The sequence below is a fragment of the Oenanthe melanoleuca genome, chromosome 2 (genome assembly GCF_029582105.1).
Source record: "Oenanthe melanoleuca isolate GR-GAL-2019-014 chromosome 2, OMel1.0, whole genome shotgun sequence".
NCBI classification, from domain to species: Eukaryota; Metazoa; Chordata; class Aves; order Passeriformes; family Muscicapidae; genus Oenanthe; species Oenanthe melanoleuca.
The window spans coordinates 82,295,134-82,317,777 of NC_079335.1; the positions used below are offsets into that span (position 1 = coordinate 82,295,134).

The 22,644-nt window shown below is 42.1% G+C and overlaps 2 protein-coding genes across 2 annotated transcripts; one reads left to right on the forward strand and one right to left on the reverse strand.

Annotated features, from left to right (window-relative positions):
* The first annotated feature begins 541 nt into the window (after window positions 1-541).
* Window positions 542-19,643, forward strand: BPHL (biphenyl hydrolase like). The gene is made up of 7 exons (XM_056483419.1): window positions 542-744; window positions 3,631-3,734; window positions 5,693-5,859; window positions 9,967-10,120; window positions 12,470-12,601; window positions 16,246-16,369; window positions 19,382-19,643. Exons 1-7 carry the CDS (start codon window positions 635-637, stop codon window positions 19,470-19,472), a joined length of 882 nt encoding a protein of 293 aa, XP_056339394.1. The 5' UTR covers window positions 542-634; the 3' UTR covers window positions 19,473-19,643.
* A 107-nt stretch (window positions 19,644-19,750) lies between these two features.
* LOC130249070 (tubulin beta-1 chain) lies at window positions 19,751-22,644 on the reverse strand. Its single transcript, XM_056483418.1, has 4 exons — window positions 22,396-22,644; window positions 21,627-21,735; window positions 21,247-21,357; window positions 19,751-21,028 (listed from the first exon to the last, which is right to left on the reverse strand). The coding sequence occupies exons 1-4, from the start codon at window positions 22,450-22,452 to the stop codon at window positions 19,968-19,970; spliced, it is 1,338 nt and encodes a 445-aa protein (XP_056339393.1). The 5' UTR covers window positions 22,453-22,644; the 3' UTR covers window positions 19,751-19,967.

Genomic DNA, 22,644 nt, shown 5'->3' on the forward strand with positions numbered 1-22,644 from the left:
ACAGGCCCTCCAACCCACAGGGGCCAATCAGCGCCGAGGGGGGCGGGGCCACACCACCGAAGCCGAACCCTCCCCATGTTGGCCTGAGTGACAGCGACGAGCACCAATCAGAGCGCGGTCAGCGCACCGCCCCTCTCCCGCCGCACCCCGGAGGTGGCGCCGCATCCCGGCCGGTGGGGGCGGGTACTGAGGGAAGGCGGGCCGGCCTCTGAGGGGCAGGGCTCGGGAGGGGAGGCGGGCCGGCCCCTGAGGGGCAGGGCTCGGGAGGGGAGGCGGGCCGGCCCCTGAGGGGCAGGGTTCGTGAGGGGAGGCGGGCCGGCCCCTGAGGGGCAGGACACGGAAGAGGAGGCGGGCCGGCCTCAGAGGGGCAGGGCTCGGGTGGGGAGGCGGGCCGGCCGCTGAGGGGCAGGACACGGGAGGGGAGGCGGGCCGGCCTCAGAGGGGCAGGGCTCGGGTGGGGAGGCGGGCCGGCCGCTGAGGGGCAGGACACGGGGGAGGAGGCGGGCCGGCCTCAGAGGGGCAGGACACGGGAGGGGAGGCGGGCCGGCCCCTGAGGGGCAGGGTTCGTGAGGGGAGGCGGGCCGGCCCCCCCCCGTCTCCTTCCTTCCCCGCCGGGCTGGCCTCGCCGGGTGCGATGTTTTGCCGGAGCGCGGGCCGGGCCCTCCGGGCTCTGGTGCTGCTGCAGTTGCAGCCGCCCGCCCGGGCAGCGCCGCTCACGGCCCGGGGACCGGCCGCCTGCTACGGGTAAAATCCACAGCCGCCTCCTTCTCCCTTTCCCCGGCTCCCTCCTCCCTTCCCGCGGCTTGGGGCACGGGATATTTGTCAGACAAGCGGCGGGATGGACAAAGTGTGTTAGCAAAGGGGGTGTGCATTCGGTCGGGAGGGCGGAGGAGGCAGAGTGCTGAGGAGCCTACTCCTGCTTTCCCTGCGCTGCAAGGATCTGTCCCAGGCAGGCTCCGCAGCGCCGCCTGCTCAGTGCCTGTCACCCTCCCCTCCGGCGGTCCCCGCAGGGCAGGACGTGCTGACCGCCTGCCCCTCGGCCACCTGCTGCTGGTAAGGAGCTCCCTGGAAGTCGCCGAGGTCGCCAAGAGAACACATGCATCTAATCTATATCATACTGCTTATTCCGCAGATCCTATTGAGGAAAACTGACATAGTACCATATTTTTTCCCCCTGCACAGATAAAGAGTAGGTAGTATCGTAGCTCAGCTGGAACAGAGGTATTTGCCAGGTTAAGCGCACTGCTACGGAGTACGAGGTGAAGCACAAGATCTGCCCACTGCATCTGTGCTGCCTTGGTAACCATAGGCAGTATATATCCAGTGCTTCTCAAAGAGTTATACACCTTAATATTACTAATTCAAAATACCCGGGTGCGTTTTTTTGTTTTGTTGTGCTTAACCAGAGTTTCCAATTCTGTCAGCTAATGAAAGAAACATTCTTTATGAAACCTTAACAGAAGTGAAGTCATCCTGCTGACAAGCACATTGATGAAGTGATTTCAGACTCAGAAATTTGGTATTGGGAGGACCAGGTATGCCTTAGGTGTTGCCAGTCCCGATACAACTTCCCAGTGCCTAAAAAACCCAACTCATTTGTTATTAGTCCAAAAAGTGTTGAAAATACCCTCTGCACAAAATCCTGGATTTCAGTGGACTTCATACCTAAACACAATCCAAGAATGGAAAAGCATTAAAGACTCAGCAAAATTCTCAAGCCACTGATGTTAATAATTAATCCTAAAAACATAGAACTATGTGAAAAAAAAATCTGAATCAGGAAAGCTGAATATACAACTCTATGTATTAAACTGTATGTTGCTAACCTGTTTTTTAAAAAGATAGCTGGATGTTGATTATTTCTGTTTTGTTAGGAACTGAAAGTAGTTTTGGTAATTATTAATCATAAGCAAAAATCCCATCACATAATTCTTAAAATTTAATAGGAGCAATGTGCTGATACACTGTGTTGAGAACTGTAATAAAAAACCTGCTGATATTACTAACAAAACCAAAAGATGGCATATGAAGAATAAAAAAAACTCTTATAAAGAAAAAAAGTGGAAATCAATATTCGAAAAGGGGCTAAGGCAGCCATATGAGTGCTATGTGCAGAATTTGAATTCTGAGGTGTATAAACCACATGAATGTGATACATTTGGAGGTTTAGCATTACAGCCAAACTATCATTCGGATCACATTAGCATAGCAATTCAGAAAAACTCACTGAAGTTATAATTACACAATTAATTTCTTTGAACTGTACTCTTGCCACAGATCTGCATTTGTATTCCAGTTCTCAAAATGAATCTGCATGTAAGGAGCTGATACTATTCTGCAGTCTCACAGCTTTTATTCAGGCATTTGGCATGATGGGTTACATAGATCCAAGATTTTATGTGAAATCAAAATTGTTATTGTGTTGAAGAGGTTCTCTTGTTACCTGCCACTTATATATTGGGAACCTGAGATTGCAAGCGATTGTTCATTTTTCTTATGAAAAGAGTTTGAATTAATGGGATTGTTTTTTACCTGTAATCTGCCACTTTCAGCTCTATATATACTGTAAGTAGTTCAGACTTTATATATTAAAATTAAATTGTTGATACATAGCCCAGTGCATATCATGGAATAGAAATTGTTATCATACCTAAGACTGGAAAACAACATATCTCTATGCACATGAAATTCAGATGATTGAATACATAGGGCATGAATATTTAATCTAGGTAAAATTATGGTTAATCAATAAGTAACTAAATGGCAAGATTTTTATCATATTAGCTTTAAATAAACTCATTTTATTTAACATTTTCCAACCATTAGGGCACAGATTTGCCTGAAAGAACAGATGTATTGGTTTTTACTGTTAAGAAGATACTTTAAATCTATACTACTTTTGCTTTCTCACCAGGTGTTTGTATCTGGATATGGTTTTTCAGGTTACTTATTTGCATTTACACATATGCTTTGTACTGAAGATTAGTGTAGGGGTTTCAGTGTTGGGGCTGAGATATGGCCTGTGCAGTTGGATTTTTTAGTGGGTTAATTTCCTGCTCATGTGGTATTTTCCAATTAAGACTTATCTCCTGGTGAGATTGCACTGACAGAAATATTATTACCACATTCTTCTTCTCTGCTCTCATCTCAGTGCAAAGCAGTTTTCATTGCAGACCCTGTGGTTCATGAGGAGCAGCAACAATAGATTATGGTTTCTCTGGCAGATGAAGAGGCTCAGCAAGGTGAACATCAGCCATTTTGAAAGTTATGCTGTGACAGAATGAGGTTTCTCCTCTCTCATGTATTTATTTCAATGTTTCTGTAGCCATGTAAGACTGCCTTTACATTTTCCTGGTTGCACTGTCAAGATTCCTTTCCCCCCTCCCCTGCAACTCTTTGGCCTAGGTATGAATGCTACATAGTGATCACAAGTGAATACTTTTCTGCTCCTGAGAAACTTTTTTTGATCTTCTGTGCACCCATGAAAGACAAGTGACCCATTAAAATCTTACAGTCCTGTCATTAATATCTAGGAAAGGTATTTATTCTGTATTCCTGGAGTGACCAGGTAGTAATGAAAATAAATTGTCTGAATGTTTTCCTATTTCTCTTCTCTTTCCCTATCCCTAGTACTTCAATAACATCTGCCAAAATCCAAGTGAATGGAGTCCACCTGCATTATCAGCAAACAGGAGAAGGAAGCCATGCAGTTCTTTTGCTTCCAGGAATGCTAGGTATGGAGATTTTATCTTGTCTTTGTAGAGCAACAACATCTTTATCAATCTGGTCTCAAGCAAGAATGCACAAAACTATTTTGTGATGTATTCAACACCTGATTATGGAACATTGTCATTAAAAAAAAAAAAAAAATTGCTACACTTGCAACAGAAGGGAAAACGGAGAGTTGTTGCCATTAGTTAACAGTTTTTAGAAGATTTCATTTATCTTACCAGGCATCTTTTATACAATATCTTGACTTACCTAGCAGTCATGTGCACTTTTGGATTTAACTGTGCAAGGATGGTGTAAATAGCTACAAAAGGTGGAAAACAGCAGAAGCAGGGAAAAAATCAGGTCAGCTATATTTGTTACACAGACTGAATTATGCACTTCTCTTTAGAAGCTGGATGGATTCCAACTGAATTAATAGACAATGTAACCCTTATAGTTTGTTGCAAAAAAGTCACTTAAAACTTATTTTTTGCTTAAAGATGTATTTTCACATTTTATTTATTCAGAGCAACATCCTTAAGACTCTCAGTAGTTTGAGATGGACAACAGGTTCTGCTAGCTAAGCGGTGTCTGTCCATGGAAACCGCTGTTTTTGATAACCATTTAAAATTAACACAGCCTGCTTTTTCTGGGTTCTTGCAGTTCTAAAGGAACCATCAGACTTACCAGCAGTTCATGGCAGGCTGTCAGGAGGACAGTTACTGTGCTCAGAGTTGGGTAAATGCTTAATTGAATTGCTGGATAAGATGAAAAAATATCAAGAACTGAAGAGCAGGAAACATTTGTTCTTCTTGGCAGCAACGTTTTCAAGACTTCATGAAGTGGTTCTTTCTTTCAAAGAATACTCAAGGGGAGGGTGGAAAAAAACTAATGCTAGTCAACCTTCAAGTAGTCATATGTTTCAACCTATTGATTTTAAACAGCATTTTAAACCAGCAGTCCTGTTGCCAATGCAAACTCTTTAAACAGAAATATTATTATTACTGATAATTATTTATTATAATTATTTTATGCATACATTGCTATCATCATAGCAGGCTATATAAAGCCTCTTTTATAACTTAGACCTGTTGATGGTATCTGAGGACAGATTTCTTCAAGTAAACAGAAAAAAATTCTTAAACACCTTTAAATGGCCTTTTTAATATAGCAGTGGATAGCAAATTTTATATTTCAGCATATTGAATTTGGTAAGTTTTAATCAAATAGGATTTGATACTATTACCACATGACCACAACACAAATAAGACACAAACTGTAGTCTTACCTTCATTCATAGATAGCTTAGCGCAGTAGTAGATGGGAGTACTTAATTTTTAAATCCTTTAAAGGTCCAAGTCATTAATAAAATAAATGGTTCTGCATCAGAAAAAAGTGGCTGCATTTGGCTACATACTAGAAAAATAAAAATATAGCATTTTATGCTTCTGTTTTACCACAATCTCCTCAGGCAAAAAAGTATTTAAAGGTCATCTTTAAGCACCAATATTCTCGTAGCAATGCTTTATCAAATAATAACTGTCTGGAACAATGCTTTTCACTTACAAATTTGTAGCAAAATATTCCTGAAAATATTCTCAGTTTCACCTGTATTGCCCAGGTAAACAGCAATGACCATGCTATGGCTTTAAATCTGTCAAAGATAAATCCTTACTCAGGTAACTCAGTTGAAGATACTGTATTTAATCATATGTCAGAGCACTGTTCTTGATAACCTTTTATACCTACCAGAAATGGTTTTCTCTGAACATACTGCAGGTGCTTCTAGAGATTTTCGTTGTGGCACTTACAGTCTAAGAGTTGCAATGGATAGTTTAATGGGTAATTAAAGAGTATTTCACCTGTTGGATAATCTCTTATTTGGAACAAAGTTGCAAGTTTTCCCTACTTTCCCTTTAGAGTATGTATACTATGTATGCACTATGGTGATTAATAAAATAGAAAAATTATAATGTTTCAGGGAGTGGTCAAACTGATTTTGGACCGCAGCTTAAGTCTATGAATAAGCAACTTTTCACAGTTGTTGCTTGGGATCCTCGGGGATATGGAAAGTCCATTCCTCCATCTCGAGACTTTCCTCCAGATTTCTTTGAGAGGGATGCAAAAGATGCTGTGGATCTTATGCAGGTAAATCTATTATGAGATTTTATTATTTTTTCTTTTTTTTTTAAAGCTGTTTTCCATAAATTTTGAGATGATGTTTGTTTCCAGTAGACAGCAGATTATGAAAAGACTATACCAATGAAGGCTTTAAAGTGAGCATATACACACTATTCCAGAAAATATTTTCTTCTCCCACCTATTCTGCAAGATGGTTCAGCAGTGAAATTCATATAAAGCAATATACTTTTACTCTAAGACCCTGTCCTAAGAGGGTTGCAGCCAAGAACCACTTAAATTTGGTTCAATGTGTGTATAAGAAACAAAGTCTATGCAAAGTAATTTAATTGAAGGGATTACCCTATTGAAGGCTCTTAGAAAATTTTCTATCAAATAGAATCTTGGCATGTTGCCTTGAGCAGCCTATTTTAAGAAACACTTGATTCTAAAAATTAACTTGATACTTTGCATTTTACAGCATATTATTGAAGTAATTTTTGGGGAAATCAAAGGCTTCCTGTGACCATACCAAATCATACTAATTAATACAGCTACTGTGATTATAAAGAATATGGCCTAAAGCTGTTATTATTTCTCTTCTTGCAGAATTTTTTATTCAAATCTGTGTTTCTGTGTTCCTCTTTTATTCTGTTCTATAACTGCTGACACTATTTTCTGGTTTAGTTTTAACTAATATTCTGGCTTTTTTATGTTAAGATATACAGTCTCTTTGGTCATGTTAAGGAAGTTGGCAGAGCATTCAAATTCCAAAAATAAGAGGCGAGATTCAGACAGTTGCTGCAACTCTGTTTCTGTAGTAAATAATAACCTTGCTGAAAGCTCATCTGAAACTGGAAATGTGGCCTTCCAGGTGGATTCTGCGTAGTGAAACAAAGTAAGTCTGACAGCAGAATCAGGATTAAGACACAGATTTGCCCTCTAACCATAAAAGCTATCTCTGTACTGTTTTTTCTGCTACACTAGCAAAGAAAATAAAGATGCTGCCATGAATAGGTGACAAACTTGCAGTCTAAATGGTTGTACCCCCCTTTCTCGTCTCTGTTCAAATGCTAATAAATGCAAAATATTAAACAGAGCTTTCCCCAAAGGGAATGTAACCATGTAGCTTCCAGCCAAACAGGATAGCAGCCTTCCAATCTCTAGATCTGCCAAAGCAAATGAGGCATAGCATCCTGCTTTTTTGAAGATGTGTCTCAATATAAGCATATAATAACAACTTACTAAAATCTTACCAAGTGTGGGTGACTTGCTTCTATTTTAGGATGTTATAAATGATAGCACTAATCCCAAGGAATCATTCCAACTATGATTTCCAGAATATAATGGTTTATGTACATCATCCAGCCTACAATCAGCCAAAAAACACATCTGTATGGGTGAGCCTTCAGAACCTTTGTTCTAGTTTCCTTCAGATTCTGTTATCTCTGCTGGAGCTGTGAGTGGTGCCAGGTTTCTGTGACACCCAAAAGCTGCAATTCTGCAGAGTATTTAGCACCTTTAAGCAGAAGACACTGTTCCGTATCTCCATTTGTGTTCTGTGAAGGAGTTTGCTTGAAATAAAGGTATAATACACCTAAATCCATTTTGCTGCCCTCCAACGCAATGTTTAGTGCTAGCGAAGTCAATAGCATTAAAACATTAGGCAAATAGTGTTGATGTTTAAGAAGTTCTTACTCTTCAGAGCCACTGTCCTAGCAAAAGGATAGGCTTGGGCTTCTCTATGTTTTTGTAGATCAGCTGTAACTTTTGCTTTTGCTGCACTCTCTGTGATGCAGTGAAAACATACAGGCAGTGCAGAGCTCTATTGTATTGCAGCTCACTGTTGTATGTGGTCATTGGATTGCATTTCACCTGGGCCTAGGAGGAGGAGGTGACTTCAAAGGAAATTTTGTTGACTCACAGAGTAAATGTGAGCAGCACACAGTCACCCAGAAAACTGTGCTATGCAACCAGCTTTCAGATTATTGCCCGTGTTAGGTTAGTGACCTGTACTGTAAGTAGTTAAAAATTAAAACAAGCAAAAATGAACACCTTATCCAGCACATCTGTTGCATCACATTGTTTTTCTGAAGGCTCCAAAGGATAAATTAAATTCCTCCTGCTGGAAAGGCATCCTGAGATACCCCAAAGAATGCATCAAGATGCAGGCTAGTAAACATGAGAAATACTGGAGGCAAATAGATCTCAAATAATCTGGCATGAAGAACAAAAAATCTAATCAGCTGTTCAATGCATCAGCCAACTTTGAGCTCCATCATTTGCAGTAGAAAACAGTACCAACATCAAAAACTTAACCTTTACAAGCACTGCTTCCAACTCCCAAAATCTGCCAAGATACCAGGAACCCTTCAGCAGCACAATAGTCAAAGTTGGACACATTAACTACCTCTTCATTGGACCAGCACCAACTTCTGATCAGCTGCAAAAATTCAAAGTCCTTTTTTCTTGCTATCAGCTCTTACTTTACAGGTCCCTTTCTTTCCCCTACTTTATTTCTTTTCTGTTTAGTAATTATAGTTTCACAGAGTGAAATCTAAAATTGTTCAAAACTATTGTGAGCAGAATACAGAAGATGAAGACAAAACCAGAAAAGCCTTATAGGGGTAGATGTCTGCTAAATATAAAGTTGATTAGTAAAGTTGTGCCTCACTTGAGCATCAAGTTTACAAGCAAAGTAGAAACTTCTTTTTCTCCCTCTGAAGTTGTTTCTCTCTTTGCCTGCATTTTTGCTTTCTTCTGTCACAGCAAAGCAGGCCTGGACTTCAGACACCACCAAGCATCAAAGCAACTCCTTCAATTAAATTGCTCTTTTTTACTCCAAAAGTAAAATATCCTCCTTAATAACATCCAAAAGGCTGTAATTTCTGCAGAACAAAAGCAAAAAATGCTGTGAAATATATTTTCTTGTGAATGAGTTCACAAACTGCAGTTCCTATATGCAAAACTCTAAGTATTGCTTTACCATTGAATATTGTTCCTCTACAACCTTCTGATGTATTTTCTCGTGAGTGCCTTTACCTTCCCCACTGAACATAATACACACAAAATCCTCTCTCTTGTGATTGCCAGTACTTTCTACCGCAGAGTGATTTATGAGGAAATAAGAGTTTCAAATTCTCATAGAAAGCATTATCATAGAATCACAAAACATGCTGAGTGGAAGGGACCCATCAGGATCACCGAGTCCAATTCCTGACCCTGTGAAGGACCATCCCCAAGAATCACAGAGAGCATTATCCGAACACTTCTTGGACTCTGTCAGGGTTGGTGCTGTGACCACTGCCCTGAGGAACCTATCCAGTGCCCAGACATCCTCTGGGTGTAAAACCTTTTCCTCATATCCAACCTAACCTCCCCCAACTCAGCTTCATTCCATTCCCTTGGGTTCTGTCACTGGTCAGAATGAATTAAAGTCTTGATTGTCATATTTTTTGCCCTAAGCTTTCCCTTTGAAGAAGGAAGAATTTAGTTATTAATGTTTTGAATCAAACTGACTGTGAACTAACATTTAAAATATACACTTACAAGCTTCAGGAAATGTGAATTAGCAACTAAAATTTGATGCAACCCTTTAGAAAACACTTCAAGCATTTTTTGCTTGTTACAGAGCAGATTATTTTTTTAGCTCACTTGCATCAGTAAACCAGATCACTTCCATTGTTCAAGTCTTACACTTTTCTTTTTCTTGAGTTTAGCTTAATCTTGGATCGCTTATCATCCACACTGTGATAGTCTTTGCCAACTTCACACCCAGAGAATCCACAGAGTCTTCATATCATCAGGCTCTCTTGAAAGGTCTTTGCTCTCCATTTAAAATCTTTTCTTTTTTTGAAGGTCCTTTAAAACACAGCAAGAATCAAATAGACTACTGCCTATTTCATTAAAGAGTTATAGAAAATTGAAATGGCAAGTGCAATTTCTTGTTTTCCAAATATCTGACTTTTTAAAAGCATTTTTATGTATAGCAAGAAAATTATATTTTCTAATTATAAAAGCTAACTATAGTTCAATTATGTAGTGTTGTGCCTAAAACTGTACAGGTAATTTTCAAGAAGTATTTGACATTTGGCTGTAAAGCCAGCTGATGATTTGCATATATTTGTATGAATCAAGGCACTAAAGTTTAAGAAGTTCTCCTTGCTGGGGTGGAGTGATGGTGGAATTACAGCGCTCATTGCTGCTGCAAGGTACCCAAATCTCATCCACAAGTTGGTTATCTGGGGAGCAAATGCCAGCGTTACTCAAGAGGATGTGAGAATTTACAATGGTATGTACAAACTTCATATTGTATTCTAAATGAATTGTTTTAATTTCTACTTGACCCAAGAATCTTAGTCATGTAACAGCTAAGTGGACCCAGAGCTGAGGACAAAACAAACCTAAAGAGACAGGACACAAAATTCACTACATTGCTAGGTATAGGGATAGATTAAGGTTGTAGTGAGAAACTTTCTAACAACTAACTCTCTAGGGTTAATATAACAGATTTTTAAACAAGCCCTTACCAGCTTACCCTGATGAAAAACAGAAGTTATAATAGTTTATCAGTAGTTTCTAGAAAGTCAAAATTTTGTTGTTATAACAACTTGCTAAAAAATACTATCAAACCACAGGTTTGAGTTCTTATCTCATGTCCTACACAATGTGGAGGGTTTAGTGTTGGCCAAATCGTTTTAAAACCAGGTCCACAGATAATCACTGGGCTAGCTCATTACAGCTTTTGCCTCTAGGGCCTGTATAATATAGACAGTGAGAAAACAAGTTCATAACTTACCTTTTAGGTTCAGGAAGCAAATGAATCATTCAAGTAAATGTCCCAAGGTGTCTTTACCATTTGCATTCTTTTGGAGTTAATAATTATCTTTAGAAAACCTTGCAAAGTGAAGAAACATGGGATTTCTGATCCTTATTCTACCCATGTGAAATAGAATCTGAGATCACTTCTTGCTATGAAGAAAAATAGGAAGAAATGGCTGGTAAATTCAGAAAAGGGCCATATTTCCTTTTGAACATAGAAATGAAAAGAGTTAACCATGTCAGCTCTCAACAAGGGTAACTCAGCATAGTTTCATTTTAGTGACTGGAATTTGATTTATAGCAGCTGTGAAATCTCTCTGGCTTCAGCAAAATTACAAGTGTATATATTGCACATCTGTACTTACCTCCCCTATATTTAAACTAAAAGTGACAGAAGTAGTAGTAATATATTTTTTAGTTCAGAAAGCAAAATGCTTTTTAGCTCTATAAAATGGTTTATTTCTTTACATGTTTTTATACCTTTGACATTTTTGTTGTATAACTATGGAATGCACGCCTCCCTGCACAACAGACTAAAATGCAAAAGAAAAATTTAAAAAAACCCCAAAACAACAAAAAAGAACTCCTATTTACATACAGCACCCACTGCAATATTGGCCTTTGTCCTTTGTGCATTGCTGCTTTCAAATCTCTCCCTGGCAGATCAGGGCTCAGAGAGTATCAGCAGAAGTCATCCACAGCTGGCTCATCAGTGCATCTCAGCTGCAGTGGAGAGGTTGGCAGGAGAGAAAGGTGTTGATCTGGTGTCTAGGTCCTATCAACATTGGCTTCTCCCTTCTCTTTTTAAATTAATGCCAGCCACAAGGATCAACCAGTAGATTCTAGATGGGAAACAGTTGGTCAGTAGCACCTAGCCTGGGGTGAGCAGACTCATTTCCAATCAGATGCTGTTATAAAATACTTTCAGTCACTGTTACGTTTGTCAATTGGCTGAACAGGTTCTCTTTGTTAATTAACACCTCACTCCTTTCTTCCCTTAATTCCCTTTTAAAACCAATTAAAAACCTTTGCTAATGGCATATATTAGAGTTTGATGATTCAGTACTGTCCTGTTCTCTGCTGTGCCAACTTTGTTTCAGACTTTATCAGTACAAAGCTGTAGAGCTGAAATATAGTTTAGTGAAAACCCTGAATACCTAGTTTGTGAGCAGTACTGAAAATTTTAGAGGGAAAACAAAAAAAATAGAAAGAACTGATATACAAATAACTAAAATGTCAGATTATTTAGCCAGCCTGCCATGAGTCACAGATCTCTACTAAGTAGAGTCACTTGTTTTTGTGTAAAACTATGGCAAATGTACCATGATGTCAGTCTGCTGGAATGTCTTAGTAAGAGCTTCCTTCCTCTGAAAGCTGGTAGGAGCCGTGGAAGAACTTCCATCCATGAGTCGATGCAAAAGGCTAAAGAATATCAAAAAGAACTGCCAGGTCTAGCACACTGTTATGAAACAGTCCCATTTTTTGTACACAAGGTAGCCCTTGAACTTCCCTTGTCAAAGCCTTCAAGAAAGAACTATCAGAAGTTTTAGGACTGAGTTCTTTAAATATGATGTTTTTCTGTTTTTCCTTGTGACCATAATAGCAAGATGTTCCCCTACAACTCAGAAGACCATAGCAAAGGTTGCACAACTGTCTTTTTTATACTTCTTCTATACTACGAATTCTTTAAAAATGTTAATTACAGTTTCAAGTTTGAAGTACATACTTGCAGTCTGGTTTGGAAACTTCCCCATATTAGGTGTGGTTTGTACCTTTTTACTGGAAAGAACATAACATATTTCAATGTTACTTTATGTAGGTATCCGAGATGTTTCAAAATGGAGTGAAAAGGTCAGGAAACCACTGGAAGAGCTGTATGGACATAAGTACTTTGCAGAAACCTGTGAGGCTTGGGTAGATGGAATATCACGCTTTGCTGAAAATTCACATGGTAAGGCTTTCACAATGTTGAACTGAGGCAATTAGAATAGCAGGCAGTTCTGGATTTAAAAAAAAAAAAAAAAAATCCAACAGTACTTCTAGCAGCCAGTAAAGGAAGGACTCTGCATATGGCATTAAAAACTGGGTCTGACTCACACTCAGGAATAACACAATTACTCTGTAGATGGTTCACAGAACCAGAAAGGTACGGGAGGAAAACATTAGCTGAGGAGACTCTCTTCTTGTTCCACCACAAAACTGCATTAAGACATTGCTTTTGTGCAGACTAAACAGGAAGGATTCTGCTCAGGCAGAATCTTTCTCTCCTCTTCTGTCTCTGTGTCAAAGGATTATTTCTTGGTGACATAGTTAAGATGTACCAAAAGTAAGGCATAATCTTTCCACTTTTTGCAAAACAGAGCGGAGGGACTCTTTCAAACCTAGTAGCATGTGAGTTAAAAAAGAAGGGACTTCAGCTTTTGAGAACTCAGAATTGAAAAAAACCACATTTTAAAAACACTATTGAAGCAGCTCAAGTGTAAAAAAAAAAACCCCAAAAAAGTGTTGAACTGGACAATGTAATTGTTTAATCCCCAATGTTTAATTGATTTCTGCAATTACTCTACATAAACCTTTTCAACAAGGGCATTATGAATAATAATCTGTGGTGCTATTTTGATTCAGAGGAAATTTGCTTTTAATTTGCCTAAAGCAGCAATATATAATGTATTGAAAAAAGGAGTTTGTAACTCTTATACATATTTTCCTGTAGCTCTCATAATGAAAGATAGAAGGTGATGTACATTAACAGGCAGCAGGTACTACAGGGAAAACATTCCTTCATGTCATATTTTTCCCATAAATTTTTGTATAGGATCAACATGGGACTAGGATTTCTCCCAGTAAAGTGACATAACAGATTAAGTTCTGATTTCATTTTACCCTTTCTGGAATCTCCTTAAAACTATTTTTTTCTGAAGTACAAAGCCCAGGTTGGTGAATCTGTGGCTGTGACATCCCTTCACTTCCTGCACATGCCTCAAACACTGAGATAAAGTGACTGTGAAAAAGAAGCCACCAAGAAACATGTAACAAGGAGCTGAATTATCTAGATGCTGAAACTGGGTCAGATATTGGGAGAAGCCTAATGTTTGCTGCAAGAGATGAACAGCTATCAGACTGCAGGGTTTTTTTCCAGGGGACAAACAACTTTTCAACTTAGATTACAAACAGGCCACCTTGCAATTAAAGTTGAGACACTGCAACAAAGGCACAGATACAGACAATCTAAGAAAAGGTGTTAATAAAACTCATCAGAGAGAAAAGGTGGACAACAAAGCCATTGTTGGTCAAAAACTCAAGCTCTTTTAAAAACTAGACTATTTTCCCTGAATGAGACAGCTTTTAGTGTGAAAACCATAAGAAATGAACTTCTAGAAGGCACCAGCACTTAATGAAACTGAGTAAGTTGCATAAAGTTGCAACATCCAAGATTCTTCTTGCTGTTCCATGTTTTTTTAAATACAATTTAGTGGTTATAGTACAAAGCAGTTTTAGGACTGAAAATTAGGAAATAATACTTGACTGCCAACTATGTTCCTAGCTGAATAACCTAATACTTGGTGCTTGTTCTGAAAAACAGTCAGCATTTCTGCAGGTATTAGAGGACTATGGTTAAAATGTTCTAACTGAAAATATTTAACCGGTAGAACCGCAAACAAAGGCTGCATAAATAACCAAACAATTGGAAAAACTGTGAAACAGCCTCTGACTGTAGAGCTAAGGAAAGTGTGCATGCATAAGGATTAATCTTACAGCTGTTGGTAGCTGCAAGGTGACAGCTACAAATAGACAAAGTTATCTCAAAGAAAAATGGAACATAAAGCCCATCAAGGATGTTTTGCCCAAAGATTCCCTTGCAATAATGTGGGAAGTTAGGCAATGAGTTTGGAAACTGGGTTACTAAGGTATGAGGAAAAAAAAAAAAAAAAAAAGGAGAAAATTCAGGAAAGTCTTTAAGCAAAACCATTAAAATTATTTCTAATGAGATTAATGACTAGTAAGCATAAAATTATGAATGGGCAGGGAAAATAACCTTTGAATAGCTTTAGTACAATTCATATCCAGTAGTTATGCATTTGTACTGGGTTTGCATGGCCAGATTTTGGTAGCAGGGGTGTTGGAGGTCCCTAGAAGCTTCCTCTGTGTCTGGCAGAGCTGATGTCAGCCTGCTCCAAGATGGACATGCCACTGGCCAAGGCAATCAGTGATGGCAGTAACACCTCTGTGAAAACATTTAAGAAGGAAAAAATTGTTACTGCACAGATGTTACTGCAGCCAGAGAAGAGCAGAATGAGAATATGTGAGAGGAACAACTGTGCAGCCACCAAGGTCAGTGAAGAAGGAAGGGAAGGAGGTGCTCCAGGTGCTCAAACTGAGATTTCCCTGCAGCCCATGGTGCAGTCCTTGGTAAGACAGCTGTGTACCTGCGGCCCATCGAGGTCCACAGGGATGCAGAGATCCACCTGCAGCTCTTGGAGGAGCCTATGCCAGAGATTGAGTGTGCCCAAGAGAGGGCTCTGTACCTGTGGGAAATCCATGCTGGAGCAGGCATGCTTGGGACCTGCAGACCCATGGAAAGAATAGTCCATACTGGAGCAGGTTTCCTAGCAGGATTTGTAGGGGATTCATGCTGGAGCAGCTGTGCCTGAAGGACTGCATCCTGTGGAAAGGTGACTCACCTTGCAGCAGTTTGTGGGGAGCCATCACTTGTGAGATGGATTCATGCTGGAGAAGTTCACAGAGAATTCTTTCCTGTGGGAGGGACCCCACACTGGAGCAGTGGAAAGGACTCTCTGAGCAGCAGCAACCATGATGAACTGACTACAACCCCCACTCCCTATCTCCCTGCACCAAAAAGGGCCAGGAGGTAGAGCCCAGGAAGAGGCTTCTAAGATTTTAGTTCTTGTTATCCTGCTCCAATTTTGTTAGTAATAAATTCAATTAATATCCCCAAGTTGAGTCTGTTTTACCCATGATGGTATTCAGTGAACGCTCTCTCCTGGTCGTTATCTCATCTCGGGCACTTTTAGTTCTGTTTTCTCTACCCTGCCCACGTGTGGAGGGGAACGATGGAGAGGCTTAGGTGGGTGCTTAACATCCAGCCCGGCTCAATCCATTAGAACATTGAAGACAGCAAAGGACCTGTGAGGTGCAACAGGTATGAGTGCAGCCTAAGTTAATTTGTTCCAAAAAAGTAGCAAATCTTGTAACCTGACAACTGCTGTAACAAAATGCAGCTTAAGGTGAGGGCCATGAAACTCTAAGGCTGAAAAGAACAAAGCCAGGAATGAGATGCATGTATTGGCTTTGAAGAATCAAAGGGAGCCTGGGGGATTTGTGGAGCAGAAGTACTTCATTCTCTGTATCCTTTTATGCTAGTATCCATTACTGGAGCAAATTGCAGTGAAGTAAGATTTTGGAGAAAGAAATGTTAATTATAGTCCTGCTTACATAGTTCTGTAGATTAATCACACCATCCATAAGGAGAGGCAATAGCTAGAACCCAATAGAGTTCAGAGTCCTTTACAGAAGCACTTTCATCTTTCATACAATTTTAAGCCAAAGTGTGACCTTGGTTTGTTTTCTCCCTAGGTAATATCTGCCAACAATTGCTGCCAGATATTAAATGTCCCACATTTATAATTCATGGTGAGAAAGACCCTTTAGTCCCACAAGCTCATGCAGAATATATTCATAAGCACATCAAAGGCTCTCGGTAAGTTAAATGATGGAATTTTTATAAATCATTGTTGGAGAAATTAAGTAGTTCAAACCCAGTGTTAAAAAAAAAAAAAATGTATTTGGACAAGTTCTCTGCCACACAGAAAGCTATCCTAGACTTCCCTAGCAAGTTACAATGTGAGTAGAGTAGCTGGGGTTTTTTTGCAGTATAAAAAAAATTACTGTATTTTAATAAGCTCCTTCCTAAAGCCCTCTGAGACAAACCATGTAAGATCCTTTTCCTCTTTCCACTACACAAACAGAATCACTACTCCCTAAGCTTTATCAAAGCAAGCAAAGTTGTTTGTTATGACAATTGCATTCCTTTTGCTGTAAGAGACTTCATTTCTGTCTCATTCAGTAGAACAGGGAATTTAGATGCTATGAATGGAGAGATTTTCCCAGTTATTAGAGAGAGAAACACAGTTTACTTCTGTTTGCTCTGCCCTGCTGATGTGAACAACCTCAAAGATTCTGTTTCCACCTGTTCCATGAATTTTCAGTGTTTTTAAGAAAAGCAAAATGAGGGAAAAATATACAGGTGTGCTCAAAAACATTGCTATATAAACAAGAAAAAATAAAGAAAAATCTGCTTCATGTGTGTTATGGTTTAATCCCAGACAGCAGCTCAGTACCACTCACTCCCCCACTCATGGGATCTGGAACAGAATCAGATGAGTAAAAATGGGAAAAAAACCTCATGTGTTGGGATAAAGACAGTTTAATAGCTAAAGCAAAAGCCACACATGCAAGCAGAGTAAAACAAGGACTTAACACACTCCTCCCACAGGCAGGCTGGAGTTCAGCCATCCCTAGGAAAACCAGCTCCATCACACATAGCAGTTACTTGGGAAGAAAAATATCCCTTCAACAATCTCCCTTCCTTCTTTCCCCTGCTCTGTATGCTCAGCAGGATGCCCTATGGCATGGAATATTCCTTTGGTCAGTTGGGATCAGCTGTCCCAGCTGCATCCCCTCCCAACTCCTTGTGCACCCCCACCCTCCTCCCTAGTGGGGCAGTACAAGAAGCAGAGAAAGCCTTGAGCCCTGCTCAGCAATAACAAACATCTCTGTATTATCAACACTGCTTTCAGTACAAATCTAAAACACAGCCCAGTAATAGCTACTGTGAAGAAAATGTACTCTATCCCAGCCAAAACCAGCACAACTTGAAAATTCTAGAAACACTTCTTATAAAAACCTGGGATTTTACCAGATGAATTTTCTTCATGAATTTGCACACAAATGCAAGCATTCTATTACTACTTAATAACAAACTGTGATGATTAGCACTGGAGAGCAGAAGTGCTGGGGGAAAAAAAGAAGCATTTTTATGAATGCAAAGTGTAGGGAACTGTTTTGCTGGTGTCATCTCAGTGTAAAAATGAATGACATCTCAGAGTCAGCCCTGCCGATCATAGTAATGCATTTTGCTACAGGAAAGATGAGAACAAGAGTTCTTCCTTGCAATCACATGCAGGTGTTTTATTTCATGTCTGCTGGTTTGTCACTCCTACATGCCCTGTGTTCAGAACACCTATCATCCTGCTTGGTTTCACTGAGTTCCAAAATACTCCAGATGCTTACTAAGGCAAATTATCCCAAGAAACTAGACAAGAATCTGATAGCTTCTCTTTGGAAGACAAGTCAAAGAGGAAACACTGTTTGAAATTGCCAATAAAATGTAGAACAGTGATTCTTTTCACATTTCTGTGCTGAAGTGCTCCCCTGTATGCATATTTGTCAAAAAAGAAACCAGACTAATGGTGTTCTCATAAATTAATGAATGTATTATAAATGTATTGGGTACATGGGCCTATTCTTCCCTGGTTGCACTGGAAATTATATTTTCCATTGTGAAGCAGAAGCTTAAATTCAGTACATTTTCAGTAACACATGCTTCTACCATCAGTTTTTCTTGCCTTGATTTTTATCTAGTAGTAAATTAGAAAAAGCTTTTGATTATAGTGCAGGTACATTACTGGTTTCTCTCATGGTGAAAGAGTGTGCCATCATTCTGCATTTGCATGGTATGGCTGGAATTTGGTTGCATGACAGTAGTAGGGAACATTAATGGCATTAGGAAACAGCACACACAGCGCTTTAGTTTGTGCATCTGTGTGCTTCTTATCTTTGAAGAAACAGACTTAATAAAATTCAGACAGAATTCACTAGAAAAGCTTGGTATGTTGACATGCTGCTGCTCTTTTCCTAAAGCAAAACAGCACTTATCCCTCTTGCTATAGTGGGACTCTGACATGAAGGCAACAAAGTATCAGTGAAAATTGTATTAGCTCTATTGAAACTGCTTAGTATTTGGTAGAACAAAATAATTTAAAGCATTTGCCACCCCCATATAAGGAAGTGTACATCCCTGATGTATAAAGTCTGTCTCAGATAAAAAGCAAGAGTAAGTAGAATTTTAGGAATGCCAAGTTCATATTCATGATTTAACCTTATTCACTGGTACTATTTCTAAGCTTTTAGTATAGGCAGAGAAGTTCTGACTTGACTTTTTATTTTAATGGGGGAATGGTTTTAGTTTTGGATTGTCTTTTTGCAGAAAGATTAGACAAAGTAAATACTAACCAAGGTTGGGTAATGACAAGAACTCTACATTTCACTGCTCAGCAAAACTACTGTTCTCTGAAAGAGGCGAAAGTGCTCAGATACTTTACATACCTTTCAAAGATGCATATTACATAAGTTTTGGAATCTTACCTTCTCTGAAGATGACCAGAAAGCTTTCTAGAAACTGTGTCTAGGATGCAAAAATTTGATTTAGGCTTATTTTACCCTCCCCAGGGTGAAAAAAGTAGTATGCTTATTGCTCCAGCTGTTGCTGTGGTTCACATTCCAACCACATACATAGGGACAGTAATAGCAGTTACTACAATTCCTGACTGGGTAACCAAGAGCAAGGAAAATGCAACAAGCATTTTAATTACCTATACTCACAGAATAAAATGTATAATCAGTCATTGGGTTTTTTTTCTCCTCTTTTAAGGTTACTTCTGATGCCAGAAGGAAAGCATAATTTACACCTGCGTTTTGCAAAGGACTTCAACAGAGAAGTGGAAAATTTTCTGCGAACATGAACTGTAAAACAAATCAGAGGTACTTAGCCATTACCTTGTTTAGGAATTTAGGTTGGCTTTTGTTTTTGATGCAGTTATGGGTAGGTTTAAGTCCTGTAAGAAAAATATCAAACATAATTGCATGAGAAGCATATGTCTTAAGAATATATAAGCCTCAGTGATCAGAGCATACCACTGTAGTGCAAGATTTCTGACATCTTTAAACTTACTTGTTGCCACCCAGGCTGAACAGCTGTTCTTTGTCCAATAGAGTGTTAAGAAAGACAGAAACCATGATCTTGAATACATGCCTTTATGTGCTCTTAATATTAAAGGACAAAAAACATTGTAAGAATTAGGATTCAGAACTGTTACACTGAGAAATCTGGCAAAGTTACAAATGCTGAGAGGATAATTGGGTACATAGTTTCTAGAAAACATGCTTCACCACCACCACTACCAGAAGTCATTCAGATGCATGCCTGCTTTACAGAAGTTCCTTTGATACCAGGTGGCTTAAGCCTCATCCTCTTCTCCCTCCTCTTCAAACTCGCCCTGCTCATCAGCAGTGGCATCCTGGTACTGCTGGTATTCGGAGACCAGGTCATTCATGTTGCTCTCGGCCTCCGTGAACTCCATCTCATCCATGCCCTCGCCCGTGTACCAGTGCAAGAAAGCCTTGCGCCGGAACATGGCCGTGAACTGCTCCGAGATCCTCTTGAAGAGCTCCTGGATGGCCGTGCTGTTGCCGATGAAGGTGGCCGACATCTTGAGGCCGCGTGGGGGGATGTCGCAGACGGCCGTCTTGACGTTGTTGGGGATCCACTCCACAAAGTAGCTGCTGTTCTTGTTCTGCACGTTGAGCATCTGCTCGTCCACCTCCTTCATGGACATGCGGCCCCGGAAGATGGCGGCCACCGTCAGGTAGCGGCCGTGGCGGGGGTCGCAGGCGGCCATCATGTTCTTGGAGTCGAACATCTGCTGCGTCAGCTCGGGCACCGTCAGGGCGCGGTACTGCTGGCTGCCGCGGCTGGTCAGCGGGGCAAAGCCCGGCATGAAGAAGTGCAGCCGCGGGAAAGGCACCATGTTGACCGCCAGCTTGCGCAGGTCGGCGTTCAGCTGGCCGGGGAAGCGAAGGCAGGTGGTCACGCCGCTCATGGTGGCCGACACCAGGTGGTTGAGGTCCCCGTAGGTGGGGGTGGTCAGCTTCAGGGTGCGGAAGCAAATGTCATACAGGGCCTCGTTGTCAATGCAGTAGGTCTCATCCGTGTTCTCCACCAGCTGGTGCACAGAGAGGGTGGCGTTGTAGGGCTCCACCACCGTGTCCGACACCTTGGGCGAGGGCATGACGCTGAAGGTGTTCATGATGCGGTCGGGGTACTCCTCGCGGATCTTGCTGATCAGCAGGGTGCCCATGCCGGAGCCCGTGCCTCCGCCCAGCGAGTGGGTCAGCTGGAAGCCCTGCAGGCAGTCACAGCTCTCCGACTCCTTCCTCACCACGTCCAGCACGGAGTCCACCAGCTCAGCGCCTTCCGTGTAGTGCCCCTTGGCCCAGTTGTTGCCAGCCCCGCTCTGACCTACAGGGCAGAGCACAAGCCAGGTGCCACATGAGCGCCCCAGGGACAAACACAGGTGATGCCACTGCCCCTTCCCTACGGGCTCCTCCCCTCTCTCCCACCCCACTCTGCTGTGGGGCTTTAGGGTCCCCGGGGTCATTTGCATGCGCACTCCAAGCCTTTCCTGTGAGTAGAGCTCCTATTCAGGGAACTCCTTCCTCCATCCCACAGTCACTCACCAAAGACAAAGTTGTCAGGACGGAAGATCTGTCCAAAGGGGCCAGAGCGCACGGAGTCCATGGTGCCGGGTTCCAGGTCCACCAGGATGGCACGGGGGACATACTTGTTACCTGTGGGAGGAACCAGCAGCAGCGTTACAGCCCCGCAGTCGGCAGCCAGTGTCACAGGAGCCCTGCTGTGCTCCCATCCACCCCCCTGCATTTCTATGGAGAGGCTGTCACAATTAAGACTACCGTGTTATCAGAGCCTCTCTGAGAACAAAGGTCTCTTAGAGGAGTCACTGGCAGATGACAGCTCTTGTTCAGGAATTTTTCCAGCCTCAATGAACTGTCATGCCTGCCCCATTTATTTGAGGACATCTGAGGAAGCAGGCACTTACCAGCAGCTTCATTGTAGTAGACATTGATCCTCTCCAGCTGCAGCTCACTGTCCCCATGGTAGCTGCCCGTGGGATCAATGCCATGTTCATCGCTGATGACCTCCCAGAACTAGAGGAAATTTTTGAAAAATGGCTATTAGCCGTTCCCAGTGCCAGTGGAAACAGCTGGCCAGTGCCAATCACACCCCCAGTGCAGCCCATGCATTCCGCGGGCGGCCCTGACCACTCCCTTGCACGGCAGAGCAGCTGCCGGGTGGGAAGGTGAGTCAGTGCACAAGGGCCGCAGCAGCTGAACTAGCAGGAGGCTGACGAGCAGCCGGAGCACTGAACTGCAAATTAATTCCTTTGTAGCTTGTATCCAAAGGGTGACCACCTCTGGCTACATCAATTTGGTGTCTTCCCATTGTCTAGCATTGGCTTAAGACCACGCAGCCACTACAAGATGGCAACAGCTGCGCACGTTCAGTGGTGGCGGTGTGTGGCACTGAAACACCTCCCGTTCCCGGAGCTGGCGCCATGGCCAGAGAGGAGCGAGGCGGCGCGGGATGGCCGCGGCTGTCTGCGGGAAGGCCGGGCACGCCGGACGGGAGCGCGGGCATATCCCTGCCCCGCCCAGCCCCATGGCAGCTCGGAGCGGCAGGGACGGGGGACACAGGGGCGGGAGCCGCGACACCTCAGCAAACCCCGCGTCGCTTTTCGTTTCGGGACGGGCTGCGCACCCCCCGGGGTGTGACCTGCTAGAGGACCCCGCTTCCCCGTCCATCCGTACCTTGGCGCCGATCTGGTTGCCGCACTGCCCGGCCTGGATGTGCACGATCTCACGCATGGTGCCGGTCTCCGAAGCTGCTGTTGCCGCCTCCTTCGCCGCTTGCTCCCACACTCGCAGCTGCAGCGGCCGCGCCCCTTGCTGCCCCTTAAATCGGGCGCCGCGCCCCGCCCCGCCGGTGACGTGCAGCGGGAATGGCGCGGGGCGGGCCCGGGCCCGGGCCCGGCATTGTCTCCCGCGCCCCGCTTGGGC

Bases quoted from the DNA above. Each gene is read 5' to 3' on its own strand.
- LOC130249070 (XM_056483418.1), bottom strand. From the start codon at position 22,452: ATGCGTGAGATCGTGCACATCCAGGCCGGGCAGTGCGGCAACCAGATC. The intron at 21,736-22,395 runs GTACGGATGGAC...AATTTCCTCTAG, and splicing joins GCAACCAGATCGGCGCCAAG to TTCTGGGAGGTCATCAGCGA. The intron at 21,358-21,626 runs GTAAGTGCCTGC...TTCCTCCCACAG, and splicing joins CTACTACAATGAAGCTGCTG to GTAACAAGTATGTCCCCCGT.
- BPHL (XM_056483419.1), top strand. From the start codon at position 635: ATGTTTTGCCGGAGCGCGGGCCGGGCCCTCCGGGCTCTGGTGCTGCTG. The intron at 745-3,630 runs GTAAAATCCACA...CCCTATCCCTAG, and splicing joins GGACCGGCCGCCTGCTACGG to TACTTCAATAACATCTGCCA. The intron at 5,860-9,966 runs GTAAATCTATTA...GTATGAATCAAG, and splicing joins ATGCTGTGGATCTTATGCAG to GCACTAAAGTTTAAGAAGTT.